Here is an 18,810-nt window from a genome sequence, read left to right on the forward strand (position 1 = left end):
TTCACTTCACTCTTCTGAAAACTCCTGCTTGTTTATCATCTATCTGCATTTATTTCCTAGCTCAGACCTGTGGTTAACCATTTGCTTGCTGTAAGTATTACAAACTTTTTAATATACTGCTGTTCACACTTTTATGCTGCTGCAGCTGTGTGTACTCTTCTCTGCAAGCAATTATTCAGTTTGCCTCTTCATCGTGGCTGACATGCTGTTAACCATCTGTCTGTTGATTACATACGTCTCTGCCATTAATCATCTGTCTGCTGATAGCATAGAACTCTGCCTTAAACCATTTGTCAGCTGTAAGTATTACAAACTTTTTACTATACTGTTGCTGTTCACACTTATATGCTGCTGCAGCTGTGTGTACTCTTCTCTGCAAGCAATTATTCAGTTTGCTTCTTCATCATGCCTGACTTGCTGTTAACCATCTGTCTGTTGATTGCATATGTCTCTGCCATTGATCATTTGTCTGCTGCAACTCCTGAATGGACTGTTTGTTTTCAGTTCCAAAATACTGTATATTCACACTGGCTCGGCACTGCTGTTTTTTTGTGCTCCACTTGCCTGCCTTCCATCCTGCATACCCTGCTGTCCTAGTCCTCACGGATCCATGTGCCATCGCCTTTGGTCCATGTTGCTCAACCTGACCTTCAGCTTGGAAAATCCACTTCGCCAGGCGAGCCCTTAAAACAGTGACCATTAACTGTCCCATACTACTGAAGGTACTTTTACCCTAGTGGTGGGTCACTTTAACAGCTGAAGCCCATAGATGTTATTGGGACTGCTGCTATGGTAGTTATACCAAGTCGGCTGTTGACATTCAAATATATTTGCTGTTAATTTAGGAGTCACCTTAGCAAAAAGTCTGTCGTAAGATACTCAAGTCTGGACATAAAGACTTAGCAGGACCTAAATTGTGTATGTATATCCATAATTTTTTGCCCATACTTCCATATTAATTACATTTTTTGTAGACGTGGATTTTGGTGGAGTTCCCCTTCAAATCTTTTTTCTCAAAGCTATTGTATTAACTCTTTATTGTTAGGTACAACTACCAGCACTGATCACTGATTGTATTCTCAAAGCATTTGTCATGCCTTGTTTCGGGACTCGATCTGGAGACCTCTTGTTGCACAGTCGGTTTCCTTCTTTGCCGAGCCAAAGCCTGGTATTCTCTATCCTATTACTGATGGTTCTTTTACTTTTGCTTTACTTCCTTTGCTTTGCTGCTAATCAGGTGTTTCTCACTTTCTTACTTGGTCTGTCCTATCACACCTCGGGTGGGGCTATTTATATTCACTTTTCACCAGCCTTCTTTGCTGGCTATATTTGTGCTAAGGAATTCCAGCCTTGCCGCTAAGGGATTTTGCCTGCTAGGCAGAAACCAGTGTTACTCTTGCTGTGTGTTTTCTCATTTGCCTTCCTAACCCCTTTCTTCTATTTTTTGTTAAGTTGGTAGATTACTCTTACTTGCATTTGTTATTCTTCTTTTTCTCCTTGTGTATGTGCTTTAAGTTGGCTCACCTTGAGTTTCTATCGAACCTCGCAGATTTTCCTTTGCTACTAGTCAGGTGTTTCTCACTTTCCTATTTAGTCTGTCCTATCACAGCTTGGGTGGGGCTACTTATATTCACTTTTCACTAGCCTTCTTTGCTGGCTATATTTCTACGTGGATTTTGGCTAAGGAGTTCCAGCCCTGTCGCTACGGGATTTTGCCTGTTAGGCAGAGACCAATATTACTCTTGCTGTATGTTTTCTCCTTTTTCTTCCTTGCCCCTTTTTTTTGTTTTCTGTTAAGTTGGTAGATTACTCTTGCTTGTGTGACACCCCTGGACTAGTCAGGTCATCACAGGGTACTGCACGCTCTTTATCTCCAGTGCAGGACTCAACCCCCCATGGTTCTGGGTCCCAACTTGCAGTATTGCCTCCATCAGCATGCACAAATCCTAATCACACCTTGCACCACAACCTGTCAGACACACCAGTGGGCTGCTAAGCTGGAATAAGGATGCCCACCTAGAGGTCAGGCAGGGGGGTGGGAGGTGACAAGTGAGTTCAGTGGTAGCCCTCGAGTAGAGAGGAGCTTGAGGAAGCTGGGAGTTGGAGCTCCCAGGGGAGAAGTGGATTAGGTTGCAGACAGTGGTCTGGACCCGGAGGAGTCGGAGACCCGGTCGCGAGATATTGGGACTGGGTGTCTGCCTGAGTCTAGGAGGAGGGTCGACAGCTGCAGTACAATAGCCCGGCTGGAGCCGAAGGCACGTCGGGGTACTGGACCCTAGGTCGGAGAGAGGCTTCAAGCAACTCGGCAATTAACCTGCGGAGGACAGGGCCTTTACAAACTGTTCCCATGAAACTCAGAGATCGTGGCACTAGCGCAACGAGGGGGATAGGGATTTCCAAGCAAAGCAGCCCACTGAAATCCCAATTGTGAGCCCCTGAGAGCAAGCTCCTCTGTTACCCATAGCAGAGAGTGGGGCCCAGACAGCTCCAAGCTTACGGGCCACAACGAACACTAGAATTCTGTGCACAGCGGTAGGATCCGGATCATCATGCAGTGCTGCAGTGGACGGGAACCAGACGAGCTCCCCCAAGGGGGCAGCGGCACCCAGAGACTTGGTTTGCAACGTTGTCAGTGTCTGCTTTTCTTCTGAGTGAGTACCTGATCAGCCCCTGCTACCAGCGAGCCTGCGCTCCCCCTGCAATCCATCCCACCATCCAGAGTCCTGAGGCCTTCCCTACCCGTGGGGGGGTAACATCATCTGGCTGCCCCACTCCATCACCCCGGGTACTCCCAATGTGCACGTGCTTTCAGTTTGCTCACTTTGAGTTTCTATCTAACCCCGTAGACTTTCCTCATCTTGATTAGTTGTGTGTAACGACCTCCCCTCTGGTTCCTCAAGAGGAACGAGAAACAGCTCGATGGCCTTTTAGGAAACCAAATTCGAGATGAGCTGTAGTTGTTTAGTTGTGCGGCTAGGATTATTCTCATCTGTACAGGAACCAGCAGGCTGTTGGTGCAGCTACAGTTAGATAGGCATTAATTCTCCCTGTATTCGTGTTTGAGTCTAAAAATGCAATCTTATTTTGGACGGGGAAATCCTTCATGAGAACATCTTTTTCACTGGAGCAGAAGCCTCATTATATATACATCCTCCTTTCACACACAGCAGTCCTTAAATATTTGGACAAGAACCAAGCAACATGGTCATTGACCTTTTGGAGAGATTCTGACATTGTATAATGAGTGTGCAGCTATTCTAATGGAAAAAATATGGTTTGTATTTTATCCTGATCCAAGAAGAGGATAGACTAAAGAGGGCTTTACACACTGCGATATCGGTCCCGATATCGCTAGTGTGGGTACCCGCCCCCATCTGTTGTGCGACACGGGCAAATCGCTGCCCATGCCGCACAACATCGCCCAGACCCGTCACACGTACTTACCTGCCCGGCGACGTCGCTGTGACCGGCGAACAGCCTCCTTTCTAAGGGGGCGGTCCGTGCGGCATCACAGCGACGTCACTGAGCGGCCGCCCAATAGAAGCGGAGGGGCAGAGATGAGCGGGACGTAACATCCCGCCCACCTCCTTCCTTCCGCATAGCCGGTGGAGGCAGGTAAGGAGAGCTTCCTCGTTCCTGCGGCATCACACCTCTTATAGTATCAGTTACTATGTTGATGCACGGGTCCTGAAGAAGAGGTATATCCTCGAAACGCGTAGACCGATGGAATAAAAGAATACGTTTATAACATCAACGTGCTACATCTTCATTTTGGCTGATGCGCGGCATTAACCCCCTCTTCACTCTGATTTTGTATGCACATCCACGTGGGGCTGCAGCAGACGCCATCATCCTATGCTCTATCAGTGGTTGTGACTATCACAACCTTTTCAGGTGAGTGTATTTTTCCTGATCTACCTCACTGATCTGTTGGTATTACACTATCAGCGCTCCTTATTTTTCAGTTTGTATGTCTCTGTGAGCAGAGTGGTCTGCCTGTATGTGTCTGTGAGCAGAGTGGTCTGCCTGTATGTGTCTGTGAGCCGAGTGGTCTGCCTGTATGTCTCTGTGAGCAGAGTGGTCTTCCTGTATGTGTCTGTGAGCAGAGTGGTCTGCCTGTATGTGTCTGTGAGCCGAGTGGTCTGCCTGTATGTGTCTGTGAGCAGAGTGGTCTGCCTGTATGTCTCTGTGAGCAGAATGGGCTTCCTGTATGGGTCTATGAGCAGAGTGGTTTTCCTGTATGTGTCTGTGAGCAGAGTGGTCTCCTGTATGTTTCTGTGAGCAGAGTGGTCTTCCTGTATGGGTCTATGAGCATAGAGGGCTTCCTGTATGGGTCTATGAGCATAGTGGGCTTCCTGTATGGGTCTATGAGCATAGAGGGCTTCCTGTATGGGTCTATGAGCAGAGTGGTCTTCCTGTATGGGTCTATGAGCATAGAGGGCTTCCTGTATGGGTCTATGAGAAGAGTGGTCTCCTGTATGTCTCTGTGAGCAGAGTGGTCTTCCTGTATGTGTCTGTGAGCAGAGTAGTTGTCCTGTATGTGTCTGTGAGCAGAGTGGGCTTCCTGTACTGTATGTCTCTCTGAGCAGAGTGGTCTTCCTGTATGGGTCTATGAGCAGAGTGGGCTTCCTGTATATGTCTGTGAGCATAGTGGGCTCCTATATGTGTCTGTGAGCAGAGTGGTCTTCCTGTATGGGTCTATGAGCAGAGTGGGCTTCCTGTATGGGTCTATGAGCAGAGTAGGCTACTGTATGTGTCTGTGAGCACAGTGGTCTTCCTGTATGTGTCTGTGAGCAGAGTGGTCTTCCTGTATGTGTGTCTGTGAGCAGAGTGGGCTTCCTGTACTGTATGTGTCTGTTAGCAGAGTGGTCTTCCTGTATGTGTCTGTCAGCAGAGTGGGCTTCCTGTACTGTATGTGTGTCTGTGAGCAGAGTGGGCTTCCTGTATGGGTCTATGAGCAGAGTGGGCTTCCTGTACTGTATGTGTGTCTGTGAACAGAGTGGGCTTCCTGTATGGGTCTATGAGCACAGTGGTCTTCCTGTATGTGTCTGTGAGCATAGTGGGCTTCCTGTATGTGTCTGTGAGCAGAGTGGGCTTCCGGTATGTGTCTGTGAGCAGAGTGGTCTTCCTGTACTGTATGTGTCTGTGAGCAGAGTGGTCTTCCTGTATGTATCTGTGAGCAGAGTGGTCTTCCTGTATGTGTCTGTGAGCAGAGTGGTCTTCCTGTATGGGTCTATGAGCACAGTGGTCTTCCTGTATGTGTCTGTGAGCAGAGTGGGCTTCCTGTATGTGTCTGTGAGCACAGTGGTCTTCCTGTACTGTATGTGTCTATGAGCACAGTGGTCTTCCTGTATGTGTCTATGAGCATAGTGGGCTTCCTGTATGTGTCTGTGAGCAGAGTGGGCTTCCTGTATGTGTGTGTGAGCAGAGTGGTCTTTCTGTATGTGTCTGTGAGCAGAGTGGTCTTCCTGTATGTGTCTGTGAGCAGAGTGGTCTTCCTGTATGGGTCTATGAGCACAGTGGTCTTCCTGTATGTGTCTGTGAGCACAGTGGTCTTCCTGTATGTGTCTGTGAGCACAGTGGTCTTCCTGTATGTGTCTGTGAGCAGAGTGGTCTTCCTGTATGGGTCTATGAGCAGAGTGGGCTTCCTGTATGGGTCTATGAGCAGAGTAGGCTACTGTATGTGTCTGTGAGCACAGTGGTCTTCCTGTATGTGTCTGTGAGCAGAGTGGTCTTCCTGTATGTGTGTCTGTGAGCAGAGTGGGCTTCCTGTACTGTATGTGTCTGTTAGCAGAGTGGTCTTCCTGTATGTGTCTGTCAGCAGAGTGGGCTTCCTGTACTGTATGTGTGTCTGTGAGCAGAGTGGGCTTCCTGTATGGGTCTATGAGCAGAGTGGGCTTCCTGTACTGTATGTGTGTCTGTGAACAGAGTGGGCTTCCTGTATGGGTCTATGAGCACAGTGGTCTTCCTGTATGTGTCTGTGAGCATAGTGGGCTTCCTGTATGTGTCTGTGAGCAGAGTGGGCTTCCGGTATGTGTCTGTGAGCAGAGTGGTCTTCCTGTACTGTATGTGTCTGTGAGCAGAGTGGTCTTCCTGTATGTATCTGTGAGCAGAGTGGTCTTCCTGTATGTGTCTGTGAGCAGAGTGGTCTTCCTGTATGGGTCTATGAGCACAGTGGTCTTCCTGTATGTGTCTGTGAGCAGAGTGGGCTTCCTGTATGTGTCTGTGAGCACAGTGGTCTTCCTGTACTGTATGTGTCTATGAGCACAGTGGTCTTCCTGTATGTGTCTATGAGCATAGTGGGCTTCCTGTATGTGTCTGTGAGCAGAGTGGGCTTCCTGTATGTGTGTGTGAGCAGAGTGGTCTTTCTGTATGTGTCTGTGAGCAGAGTGGTCTTCCTGTATGTGTCTGTGAGCAGAGTGGTCTTCCTGTATGGGTCTATGAGCACAGTGGTCTTCCTGTATGTGTCTGTGAGCACAGTGGTCTTCCTGTATGTGTCTGTGAGCACAGTGGTCTTCCTGTATGTGTCTGTGAGCACAGTGGTCTTCCTATATGTGTCTGTGAGCAGAGTGGGCTTCCTGTATGTGTCTGTGAGCAGAGTGGTCTTCCTGTACTGTATGTCTCTCTGAGCAGAGTGGTCTTCCTGTATGTGTCTGTGAGCAGAGTGGTCTTCCTGTATGTGTCTGTGAGCATAGTGGTCTTCCTGTATGTGTCTGTGAGCAGAGTGGTCTTCCTGTATGTGTCTGTGAGCAGAGTGGTCTTCCTGTATGTGTCTGTGAGCATAGTGGTCTTCCTGTACTGTATGTGTCTGTGAAGAACTCCTTCATTCCTTCATAGCCATCTTTTTTTTTTACTCTTTGCCAAATGACATGAGAGTAACTACCCGCAGTTACTAGATAAGTGTTGACCGTCTCTTCTGGTCTACTGCACTGGGATTTATAGCCGTACTTTATGACTTCCCGAGGGCTGCTGGTTGTCTCTTCTAATAATTGTACATAGATATTCGGCATGGCTCGCCTTCAGCTGCGGCCTGTCGTCCCCGCGACTGGTAAATGCAGTCGGAGAGATAAAGAGAAACGATGGAAATAACAAGAGACACAATAAAGGTTCTGCAGACATAAAGTGACGGACATGAGAGTGTGTGTGACAGCGCGGTGTGAGGTGATGGAGAGGACCTTTCCCTGCTCCCATCCCTCGCAGCATGTTCCGACCATTGTCATTCAGTCTTCCGGGCCCAAACACCCTCTAATCTCTCGTGTTTCTCCTGCCAGGACAAGAAACGTTCCCTCAGCACGAAATATCTCCTCTGAGCGTCATGTTTCATATCCAGATACTGAAGATGGATCACAAGACAATTGGAGAGGAACGGAAAACCTAAAAATATCCTGTTGTATTCAACATGGCTGCCGGCTAGCCCTTGTGAGAGGAGTAACCAAGCGCTCCAATTCCAAATCTGACTGTAACAACCTCCATCCACCAAACTTCTGTACCACAAGCCATTTATAATACAGGTGTCATTTGTGGCCAAGCAGCTATCAGGCACCCTAGGCCACAAAGGACCTGGATGCTACCGCTACTCCAGCACCCCCTTATTGTTACGTCTCAACCCACGGTATACACAGGTCTGGAAAAGAAACATTCTGGAAACTTAAAGGGGGTCTTTTAATCAATAGATCTTGGAATAATAATAATTTCCACAATTTCCTGTCCTGAGATAATCTTATATATGTGCCCCTGCCGTGTACTGTGTACTGGCTGTGTAGGAATATGGTCTGATCATACCACATCTCCTGCGTCAGGGAGGATGTAAAAGAGAGTATATGGGATCACAGCTGATCCTTTCTGTGAGGTAAAACATTTCCCAGTTTTACCTCACAGAAAGAATAATTTGTGATCTCATGGTGTAATATCTGTATACTTTCTTACTTCCCCCCCCCAGCCCAGGATAAAAACAAACAGGGAAATGTTTTACCTCACAAAAAGAAGCAGCTGTGATCCCATATACTCTCTTTTGCCTCCTTCACTGCCCAGGAGATGTGGTATGATTAGACCGTGCTCCTGTACGGTCAGATATGACCATTACACAATTGAAATACAAATGAGGGGGCTTTGAAGCATGATGATTTTGAAATTTGGGGTCTTCCCCCTGCTTCTGATTGAAAGAGCTTGCTTTCTAGACCAAGTGCTTTCTGAACTCAGCTTGTGTGTGCGCATGTCACATAGAGTTTTGCACAAGCTTTGTCAACTGTAATGGCGGTGTCGGTCTCTGTTCAGATTGCAGATTCCGACACTAGACCCGATGGTTTCTCTGGTGTCTGGGATCAACACAGGCAGACTTGGACATCGACCTGCTGTGTGCTGCTTCATAGGCAGGCTAGCAAGAGTACATCTCTGCCGGTCTGCTTGTGAGGCTCCTTTGCTCATATGTGGTGGGGAAGCCAATCACATCTGCTCTCCTCCTATTTATGCTGGATGAAATGTTCTACCTATGCCAGCTATAGTTTATACTATGTTGGTCTGTGAGCTTTGGTGTCCCAGAATTTCTGATGAAAGTGTTGCTTTTTGCTTGGAGCAGTTGTGGAGTTTTCTCCTATCTTCTTGTTGCTTCCTTCTTGCTCTTATTTTCCTCCTTATCCCTTTTTGTCGTGTGTGTGTGTGTGTGTTTTAAGTGACAGAGTTTTGGTTTACCCTGTCTGTCTATTTCTGTGGGTTTCATCTCACCGGGGGTATCAGATCAGGACTGGTCAGGAGCAGGGCCAAGAAGGGGACTCAGACATCTCCACCATCAGGAGTATCCCTTACAGGACTGGTCAGTCATCTCCACCATCAGGAGTATTCCGGAGATTAGAGATAGATTAGGGCCCCCCAACCCAGTGTAGGAGCCCCAATATCCTGCTATCCCGTAATCATTGTGACAGAAGCGTGATAGGCCAATTTCCAAACAATTTGGAGTCCATCCTCCTACTGTAAGAAATATCATTCACAATCGAAAAACATTGAAGAATAATGACAATCGTACCAGGAATGGATGTCCCAACTCAAGATGAGACCGTGCAATGCTCAGTCAACATTGAAAAACCCAAGAGTTACAGCTGAGACTCAAAGGGCCTCAACAAGTTAAATGGTCAAGTTCATGTTTTGACCATATTTCTGTGGGTTTCATCTCACTTCTGTCTTGTTAAACCCTGGGTGGGAGGTGGACGGGGAATTAGATCAGGACTGGTCAGAAGCAGGGCCAGGAAGGAGACTCAGACCTCTCCACCATTAGGAGTATCCCTGAGGTTAGGGATAGCTTAAACCAAAGCAGAAAAACCCAGCTTCCCATACACTGAAGGGGGAAAGCAAAGAAAAGAAATCCAGGTCTTATTCCCATCTGAAGACATTGTGCAGTCTTGCGGCTTCACATACTTACAATATATTAATGTCTTATAAGCTTCCAGATTATTTTCATATCTACTTCTCAATGTACCGGCCATTTTGACAATGATAAATAGATGTAATTACTGGAGAAGGAATAAGATACGTCGGGTTTTTTTAGTTTTTCGGGCTGCATTTTGATCAATACGCCTAAGATGTCATGAGGAACAGCCAGTATTCATCATCGGCATCTTCAGATTCGGAGGACATTGATTATGGAAAGTGCGGCCAGTGAGCGCACATTTCATATCTACTGTATTATAATAAAAACGCAATTATAAAAATGAATATTTGATAAGTCTAGGGAAGAAGAAGAATTGGAGACAGTCAGTCGTAATTTAGAAGCCTGGTTTGGCTTTTGGTCAAACTACCGATGAGATTTTATACCGAGAGTCAACTGTTACGGTTTTCCAACTGCCACCAGTTGGAGACCACTGTCCTAGAAACTCCATCGATACCCATGGCCATCCACATGGGCACATCCACTGAGCCTTAGGAAGAAACTTGCTTGGATTTGGTGTTTTTTTTATGCAATGTAAATTCCCTTCAAAGAATCCGATCCCCCCACCTAGCACCACTATGTTTATATGCTGCACTTGCCAACCAGTCCATCTCCCCATGCCATCCAGTCAGCCATCTTGCAAAGTCACTTTTACTCTGCATGCAGTAAGGAATCAAGCTTCCTCATGGGTGCATCCGGCCTCCCATGAATGTCTGTGGCTGCCTATAGCTCCTCCCCTTTAGGAGAACTTGCAGCAGAATGTCTGTCTGCCTCTAGCTCCTTCCCTTAGGAGAACTTGCAGCAGAATGTATGTGTCTGCCTCTAGTTCCTCCCCTTTAGGAGAACTTTCAGCAGAATGTCTGTATCTTCCTCTAGCTCCACCCTCTCAGACGAACTTGCAACAGAATGTCTGTGTCTGCCTATAGCTACTCTCCCTTAGAACTTGCAACAGAATGTCTGTGGCTGCCACTAGCTCCTCCCCCTTAGGAGAATTTGCAGCAGAATCTCCTCCCCCTTAGAACTTGCAAAAGAATGTCTGTCTGCCTATAGCTACACCCCTTAGGAGAACGTGCAGCATAATGCCTGTGTCTGCCTGTAGCTCCTCCCTCTTAGGTGAACTTGCAACAGAATGTCTGTGCCTGCCTATATCTCCTTCGCCTTAGGAGAACTTGCAGAAGAATGTCTGTGTTACGGGGGGACCGGCAGATTAGAACCAGGTGGTATATATCCCAATCGCCAGTCGGGGCCCACCGTGCTCCAGATGGCAATGGAGCTGCTGGCAACCCGAAGGTTAGGTGGGGAATACAGAGCTGGGTGGCTCTGAGATAACCTAGGAAACCTGGTAACCGGTCACGTGTGTAGGGACACGTCAGACCGGACAACAACCCAGTTAGCTTTTTGGTGCACCTGATGCTACACCGACCACGTGTGCAGGGAACACGTCAGGCCGGGTGGTGACCAGGTAATGTTGACCGGAATACCGCAATGAAAGCGCCCTGTCGGCCACGTGTGTAGGACACGTCAGGCCGAGCGGTCCCCCGATTAGTGTTTCTGGTCACTTCTCGACTGGCCACGTGTGTGAAGGACACGTCAGGCCTTGTGGTCACAACAGTAGCGTTGACTGGGAAGCCGATACGAGGGGAATAGGGTCCACACACCCAGCCCAGGAACTCTTCGTTAACGCCACAGGGGTCCTGTGGTACGCTGTCCGTGTGCGTAGAGGGCACAACCGAACAGAAGGCGCTGCAGCCGCAGCCCAGTTAACGCCACTGGGCTGCACTAGCAGGACTGGACGGTAGGAGGTGGAAGCGTGGCGCCTGACCCTAACGTGCTGAGCCACGGGTGTCTTGGCGTGACAAGCACCGGACGCCTAACCCTACCTACCGCTTCCAAACAAAGGCTTATGCCACAATGACGCTCTAACATGGAGGTGTGCTCTAACTGAGCAAATGTGAAGACTGCGCACCTCCATGTTGTCTCCAGCCCCTTTTATAACCTGGGTCCGCCCCAAACCCAGTGTGGACCACAATGGCACCTCCAGGGTCCAATAGCATAGTGCCATGTCATCAGCGATGTCACCAGCGGCCTATCCAGAACCGCCATGTCATTGATGACCTCATGGCAACCACGCCCCAAACACTTCACCAGTCATCGTCTGATGACCAATGGTGAGGTGCCGTGTCATAGAGGCAGGCCTCCGCCAGCCAGTCCGGAGTGTAGACATCATCAGGACACCTGATGTGTGTCGGCCTATCAGAGCCTGCCACCTCACGGACATGCCCAGTGAGGTCCTTCCCGGACCTAGCCTCTGATGCACTAAGTGCCTGAGCATGCTCAGTAGCCTGAACAACAGTCTCAGAAATCAGACTATCTGCCTGAGCATGCTCAGTAGGCACAACACAGGACTTAGACACGGCACAATGTCCAAGTACCTGTGCAAAGAGGCTTTTCGCACTAAGTGTAGGAGCATGCTCAGTAGCCTGAACCGAGGACTTACCTCAGGAATGGCACTATCAGGCTGAGCATGCTCACTAGGCGAAACACTGGACTTAGGCTCTGGCTGGGGTAAATCGGCACGCGCATGCGCACTAGCCGCCTCTTCACACTTAGACGTGGAGGAAGAAGCAGCCAGCTGGATGACCCGAGGCACAGCCAAAAATGGCAGTCAGCGCCTGGGCGCAACTGGAACCGCAGCAGGCTGCTTGCAGCTATGGCGGCACCGATTCATAACAGTCTGTGTCTGCCTCCAGCTGCTTACCCTTAGAAGAACTTGCAGCAGAATGTCTGTGTCTGCCTCTAGCTCCTCCCCTTAGGAGAACTTGCAGCAGAATGTATGTGTTTGCCTATAACTCTTCCCCCTTAGGAGAACTTGCAGCAGAATGTCTGTGTCTGCCTCTAGCTCCTCCCCCTTAGGAGAACTTGCAGCAGAATGTCTGTGTATGCCTCAAGCTCCTCCCCCTTGAGATAACTTGCAGCAGAATGTCTGTGTCTGCCTATATCTCCTCCTCCTTAGGAGAATTTACAGCAGAATGTCTGTGTCTGACTATAGATCCTCCCTCTTAGGAAAACTTGCAGCAGAATGTCTGTGGCTGCCACTGGCTCCTCCCCCTTAGGAGAACATGCAGCAGAGTGTCTGTGTCTGCCTCTAGCTCCTCCCACTTAGGAAAACTTGCAGCAGAATGCCTGTGTCTGCCTCTATAGCCTCCCCCTTAGAACTTGCAAAAGAATGTCTGTATCTGCTTATAGCTCCACCCTTTAGGAGAACTTGCAGCATAATGCCTGTGTCTGCCTCTAGCTCCTCCCTCTTAGGAGAACTTGCAGCAGAATGTCTGTGCATGCCTATATTTCCTGCCCCTTAGGAGAACTTGCAGCAGAATGTCTATGTCTGCCTCCAGCTCCTCCCCCTTAGGAGAACTTACAGCAGAATGTCTGTGTCTGCCACTATCTCATCCCCTTAGAAGAACTAGCAGCAATATGTCTGTGTCTGCCTCTAGTTCCTCCCTCTTAGGAGAACTTGCAGCAGAATGGATGTCTGCCTATAGCTCCTCCCCTTACAAGAACTTGCAGCAGAATGTCTGTGTTTGCCTATAGCTCCTCCCCCTTAGGAGAACTTGCAGCAGAATATCTGTGTCTGCCTATAGCTCCTCCCCCTTAGGAGAACTTGCAGCAGAATGTCTGTGTTTGCCTATAGCTCCTCCCCCTTAGGAGAACTTTCAGCAGAATGTCTGTGTCTGCCACTAGCTCCTCCCCCTTAGGAAAACTTGCAGCAGAATATATTTTCCCGCCTCTAGCTCCTCCCTCCTCCATAGAATTTTAAAAACACCAACTGTCATCTTCTATCTTAGTACTTGGGAAAGTCTGTCTTCGATGAATACAGATTTTACCCATAAATTGAGACCTAAAAATCAGTCCAGGAGGAGAAAGAAGCAGATTTCTTTGTTAAGATATATTACAAAGTTGAATACTTTCATATGTACTATTGAGTTAAGAAAAAAAATGATGATTACTCTTTAAGCAGAATTTAGAAACCACAGCCAATTAATAACATGATGTCATTTATGACAGTACTCCGTGGCCACTGGATGGGAGTCCTACAACCCACCACCTTTTCTGACTATATTCGTGGCCTTTTCTGACTATATTCATGGCCACTCTTTTGATTAGGCGGCCTGGAGCAAAGTCACTGTTGTGGCGTGACACACACACAATGTGGCACCGAAGGGCCACGGATGGAGTCAGAAAGCTGACCATTGACAGGACTCCCATCCGGAGGCCACGGAATACTGACCAAGACCAATCGGAATTTCAGGATATTGGCAAAACTAGAAAATGTTCCATATCTTACACAATGGACAATTCTTGTAAGAAAACAAAAATCTCCTTCACCTTTTCTTCTATTATTACAAGTATACGTGGCATTTTTTTAAGACCAGTTTTGCTCTTTGAAATATGTCTTAGCACCAAGAAGACACTTTGACATAAAGAAGCAATAAGGAGGAAACCCAGTCTTGTAGAACTAAATGATACTCACGCTCCCAGCTTCTCCTTGATGTTGTACACCATATTGATGTCTTCAATTTTCTTTTTTCCATTTTTCCCGAGAGGCATGGCCGTAACTCAGTGACTGGAAACCTGCGTAAGGAACATGACAGAGAGACCAATCATCAGAAGGGAACCCTTTACTGCCCTGTGTCCTGCAGGAACAATAAACCTGCCTAATACTTGCCTGAAGATGAGATGGTCTCCAGGGGGATATTGAGATTAAAGAGTTACCATCATTTTAATGTTTTCAGTTTTTGTTCCATAAATCAATAATAAACACGAAAATAGAAAAAAAAACTTTGTAATGTATCTGATCAGAGAAATCTGATTTTTTTTCCTCCTGGACTGAGCTTTCACTCTCAATTCAAAGGTAAAATCTCTATTCAGTTAAGATAGATTTTTCATTGCTCAGATGACAGTTAGTGCTCATAAACTTCTATGGAGAATTTGTGTTTCAGGAGAACTTGCAGCAGAATGTCTGTATCTGCCTATAGCTTTTTTCCCCCTTAGAACTTGCAGTAGAATGTCTGTATGTGTCTATAGCTCCTCCCCTTTTGGAGAACTTGCAGCAAAATGTCTGTATCTGCCTATAGCTCGTCCCCCTTAGGAGAACTTTCAGCAGAATATCCTATAGCTCCTCCCTCTTTGGAGAACTTTCAGCAGAATGTCTGTATTTGCCCATAGCTCCTCCCCCTTTGGAGAACGTTCAGCGGAATGTCTGTATCTGCCCATAGCTCCTCCCCCTTTGGAGAACTTTCAGCAGAATGTCTGTATCTGCCTATAGCTTCACCCCCTTAGGAGAACTTGTAGCAGAATGTCTGTGTGTGCCTATGGCTCCTTCCCCCCTTTAGTAAAACTTGAAGTAGAATGTCTGTGTCTGCCTCTGGCGCCTCCCCTTTAGTAAAACGTGCAGTAGAATGTCTGTGTCTGCCTATAACTACTCCGCCTTAGGAAAACTTTCAATAGAATGTCTGTGTCTACCTATAGCTTCTACTCTTTAGGAAAACTTGCAGTAAAATGTCTGTGTCTGCCTCTTGCTCCTCCCTCTTAGAAGAACTTGCAGTGGAATAACTATGTCTGCCTATAGCTCCTCCCCCTTAGGAGAACTTTAAGCAAAATGGCTGTGTCTGCTATAGCACCCCCTCCTTAGGAAATCGTTCAGTAGAATGTCTTTCTACCTATAGCTTCTGCTCTTTAGGAGATCTTGCAGCAGAATGTCTGTGTCTGTCTATACCTCTTCCCTCTTATGAAAACTTGAAGCAGAATGTCTGTGTCTGCCTATAGCTCCTCCCTCTCAGGAGAACTTGCAGCAGAATGTCAGTTTCCGCCTCTAGCTCCTCCCCCTCCATAGAATTTTAAAACCACCAACTGTCATCTCTTATCTAAGTAATGGGGAAATTCTCTCTTCAATGAATACAGATTTTACCCATGGATTTAGAGCTAAAGATCAGTCCAGGAGGAGAAAAAAGCAGATTTCTTTGATAAGATATATTACAAAGTTACTTATTTTTATATGTACTATTGATTTAAGAAATAAAAATGAAATATCGATTACTCTTTAAGTAGAATTTAGAAGCCACAGCCAATTAATAACATCGCTCCAATAGGATCCAAATTAGGTTATTAAGGCTAATTGATATTGCAATGAATCCCCTATTTTCGTACTGGGTTTTGCTACCCAGCTCAGAAGGGCATTGTGCTCGCTGTTTCCATGCCCCAATCATGAACCACGGGCACATTGTCCTCTCCATGCTCACTTGGTATGTAGTTCTATCAGAGAGGGTCCTGCACAGGTTCTTTCCACCTAGTAACAAAAGTGACAAGACCTAGCATGGGTCTTCACCAGAGCATACAGCTTTGGTTCTTTACAAGGAACTCTAAAATTTGGCAGAAGAACAAAGAAGAACAAAGTATCCTGTAAAACAAAACAGTCCATTTAGAAGTGGTTTCAAACTTGTGGATGTAGACGGCTGTTATAAAAAGTGACTTGAACAGTGCCGATCAAACCTTTTTATGTACTTACCATAAATATGTCCACCCCCCCCCACCCCCGTGGTGTAAAAGCCGCTGTTCTCCTGAATCCGGCGATGTTTTTCTTTTCTTCCTGCGCCTCTCGGTTCCTGAGATACAGCCCTCTCTTCCCTATATATACAGTACAGACCTAAAGTTTGGACACACCTTCTCATTCAAAGAGTTTTCTCTATTTTCATGACTCTGAAAATTGTAGATTCACATTGAAGGCATCAAAACTGTGAAGTAAAACATGTGGAATGAAATACTTAACAAAAAAGTGTGAAACAACTGAAAATATGTCTTATATTCTAGGTTCTTCTTTTGCTTTGATCACTGCTTTGCACGCTCTTGGCCTTCTCTTGATGAGCTTCAAGAAGTAGTCACCGGAAATGGTTCGCACTTCACAGGTGTGCCCTGTCAGGTTTAATAAGTGGGATTTCTTGCCATATAAATGGGGTTGGGACCATCAGTTGTGTTGTGCAGAAGTCTGGTGGATACACAGCTGATAGTCCTACTGAATAGACTGTTATAATTTGTATTATGGCAAGAAAAAAGCAGCTAAGTAAAATAAAACGAGTGGCCATCATTACTTAAAGAAATGAAGGTCAGCCAGCCCGAAAAATTGGGAAATTTTGAAAGTGTCCCCAAGTGCAGTGGCAAAACCATGAAACGCTACAAAGAAACTGGCTCACATGAGGACCACCCCAGGAAAGGAAGACCAAGAGTCACCTCTGCTGCGGAGGATAGGTTTCTCCGAGTCACCAGCCTCAGAAATCGCAGGTTAACAGCAGCTCAGATTAGAGACCAGGTCAATGCCACACAGAGTTCTAGCAGCAGACACATCTGTAGAACAACTGTTAAGAGGAGACTTTGTGCAGCAGCCTTCATGGTAAAATAGCTGCTAGGAAATCACTGCTAAGGACAGGCAACAAGCAGAAGAGACTTGTTTGGGCTAAAGAACACAAGGAATGGACATTAGACCAGTGGAAATCTGTGCTTTGCTCTGATGAGTCCAGATTTGAGATCTTTGGATCCAACCACCGTGTCTTTGTAGAAAAGGTGAACGGATGGACTCTACATGACTGGTTCCCACCGTGAAGCATGGAGGAGGAGGTGTGATGGTGTGGGGGGGACTTTGCTGGTGACACTGTTGGGGATTTATTCAAAATTGAAGGCATACAGAACCAGCATGGCTACCACAGCATCTTCCAGCGGCGTGCTATTCCATCCGGTTTGCGTTTAGTTGGACCATCATTTATTTTTCAACAGAACAATGACCCCAAACACACCTCCAGGCTGTGTAAGAGCTATTTGACTAAGAAGGAGAGTGATGGGGTGCTACGCCAGATGACCTGGTCTCCACAGTCACCAGACCTGAACCCAATCGAGATGGTTTGGGGTGAGCTGGACCGCAGAGTGAAGGCAAAAGGGCCAACAAGTGCTAAGCATCTCTGGGAACTCCTTCAGGACTGTTGGAAAACCATTTCCGGTGACTACCTCTTGAAGCTCATCAAGAGAATGCCAAGAGTGTGCAAAGCAGTAATCAAAGCAAAAGGTGGCTACTTTGAAGAATCTAGAATATAAGACAGATTATCAGTTGTTTCACACTTTTTTGTTAAGTATTTCATTCCACATGTGATAATTCATAGCTTTGATGCCTTCAATGTGAATCTACAATTTTCAGAGTCATGAAAATAAAGAAAACTCTTTGAATGAGGAGGTGTGTCCAAACTTTTGGTCTGTACTGTATATATATATATATATATATATATATATATATATATACTGTATTGTCCATTTATGGACAAGAGATATTGTAATTCTCCATTGTTAGTGTATTAAATAAAGAAAACTCTTTGAATGAGAAGGTGTGTCCAAACTTTTGGTCTGTACTGTACATCTAGCCTTGTTACCAAGTGGGCGTGGTCATCAATTCTTTTCTGTGGGCGGTTTACTGAGTATCCCGCCCAGTTGGCTTAAAGACTACATTTATATACAAAGAAGAAAAGGCCATATCTCAGGAACGGAGCGGCGCAGGGAAAAAAGAAAAACAGCGCCGGATTCAGGAGAACAGCGGCTTTTATATCAGATCAAAATATTACATATTTCTGGCAAGTGACAAATCCCCTTCAAAATGACATAACATCTAAAATATATCAGATTTTCATCCACTATACATTTAAATCATCCTAGTGTTCTCTGATGTCAGCAATTTTAAGAAAAAAATAATCCCTGTCCTCATTTCTAAAAGATAATGATACCATCCATATGGAACGACACAATACACTAGCGACATCATAGACAGAAATGTACAGGAAACGTTTCCTTCTCAACTCTGGGAAAGAATTGGAAGATAAGAGACACACTCCATATGGGAAACATACGACCCGACCATATGCTGCTAATAAACTGATAACTTATATATCCACGATGTCTGGATTGGATTATAAAGTGATAGGAACCAATGTGGCCAAGCCTAGGACATAGGCCACCACTTAGCTATAACATAACACTGTAGCAATAAGGCATAGTTCACACAACGACAGGCTCCTGGGGCCATCCTCATACATACATGGCCAAGCTAAAGAGGTATTGTACCGGAAACCATTCCTGGACCAAGACTGAAGAACCTCTAATTGGGACACACTTAGTCTGGTTATGTAACGAGCAGGACATCTCTTGTTTAGCTGAATGGTTATTAATATTTCAAAGTATTAGAACATAGTTTTGACAGGAACAAAGAGCATCCGAAAAATGAAATCTCATGCTGATGTAGAGTGTCACGGGGCAGTAGTCATGGGTGAGGGATTGACTCCGGATGCCCCAAAACGCTACAT

At 46.3% G+C, this 18,810-nt stretch overlaps 1 protein-coding gene across 1 annotated transcript in view; it reads right to left on the bottom strand.

The window, feature by feature from the left end:
* The window catches only part of PNCK (pregnancy up-regulated nonubiquitous CaM kinase), a 70,735-nt gene that overhangs the window by 43,827 nt on the left and 8,098 nt on the right, over positions 1-18,810 (bottom strand). The window contains exon 2 of the mRNA XM_075324263.1: positions 13,950-14,050. Coding sequence (XP_075180378.1) covers positions 13,950-14,026 — 77 coding nt within the window. The 5' untranslated portion in view covers positions 14,027-14,050. The remainder of the gene's footprint in view (positions 1-13,949; positions 14,051-18,810) is intronic.

Source organism: Anomaloglossus baeobatrachus, chromosome 9 (assembly GCF_048569485.1).
Source record: "Anomaloglossus baeobatrachus isolate aAnoBae1 chromosome 9, aAnoBae1.hap1, whole genome shotgun sequence".
Classification (NCBI taxonomy): Eukaryota; Metazoa; Chordata; class Amphibia; order Anura; family Aromobatidae; genus Anomaloglossus; species Anomaloglossus baeobatrachus.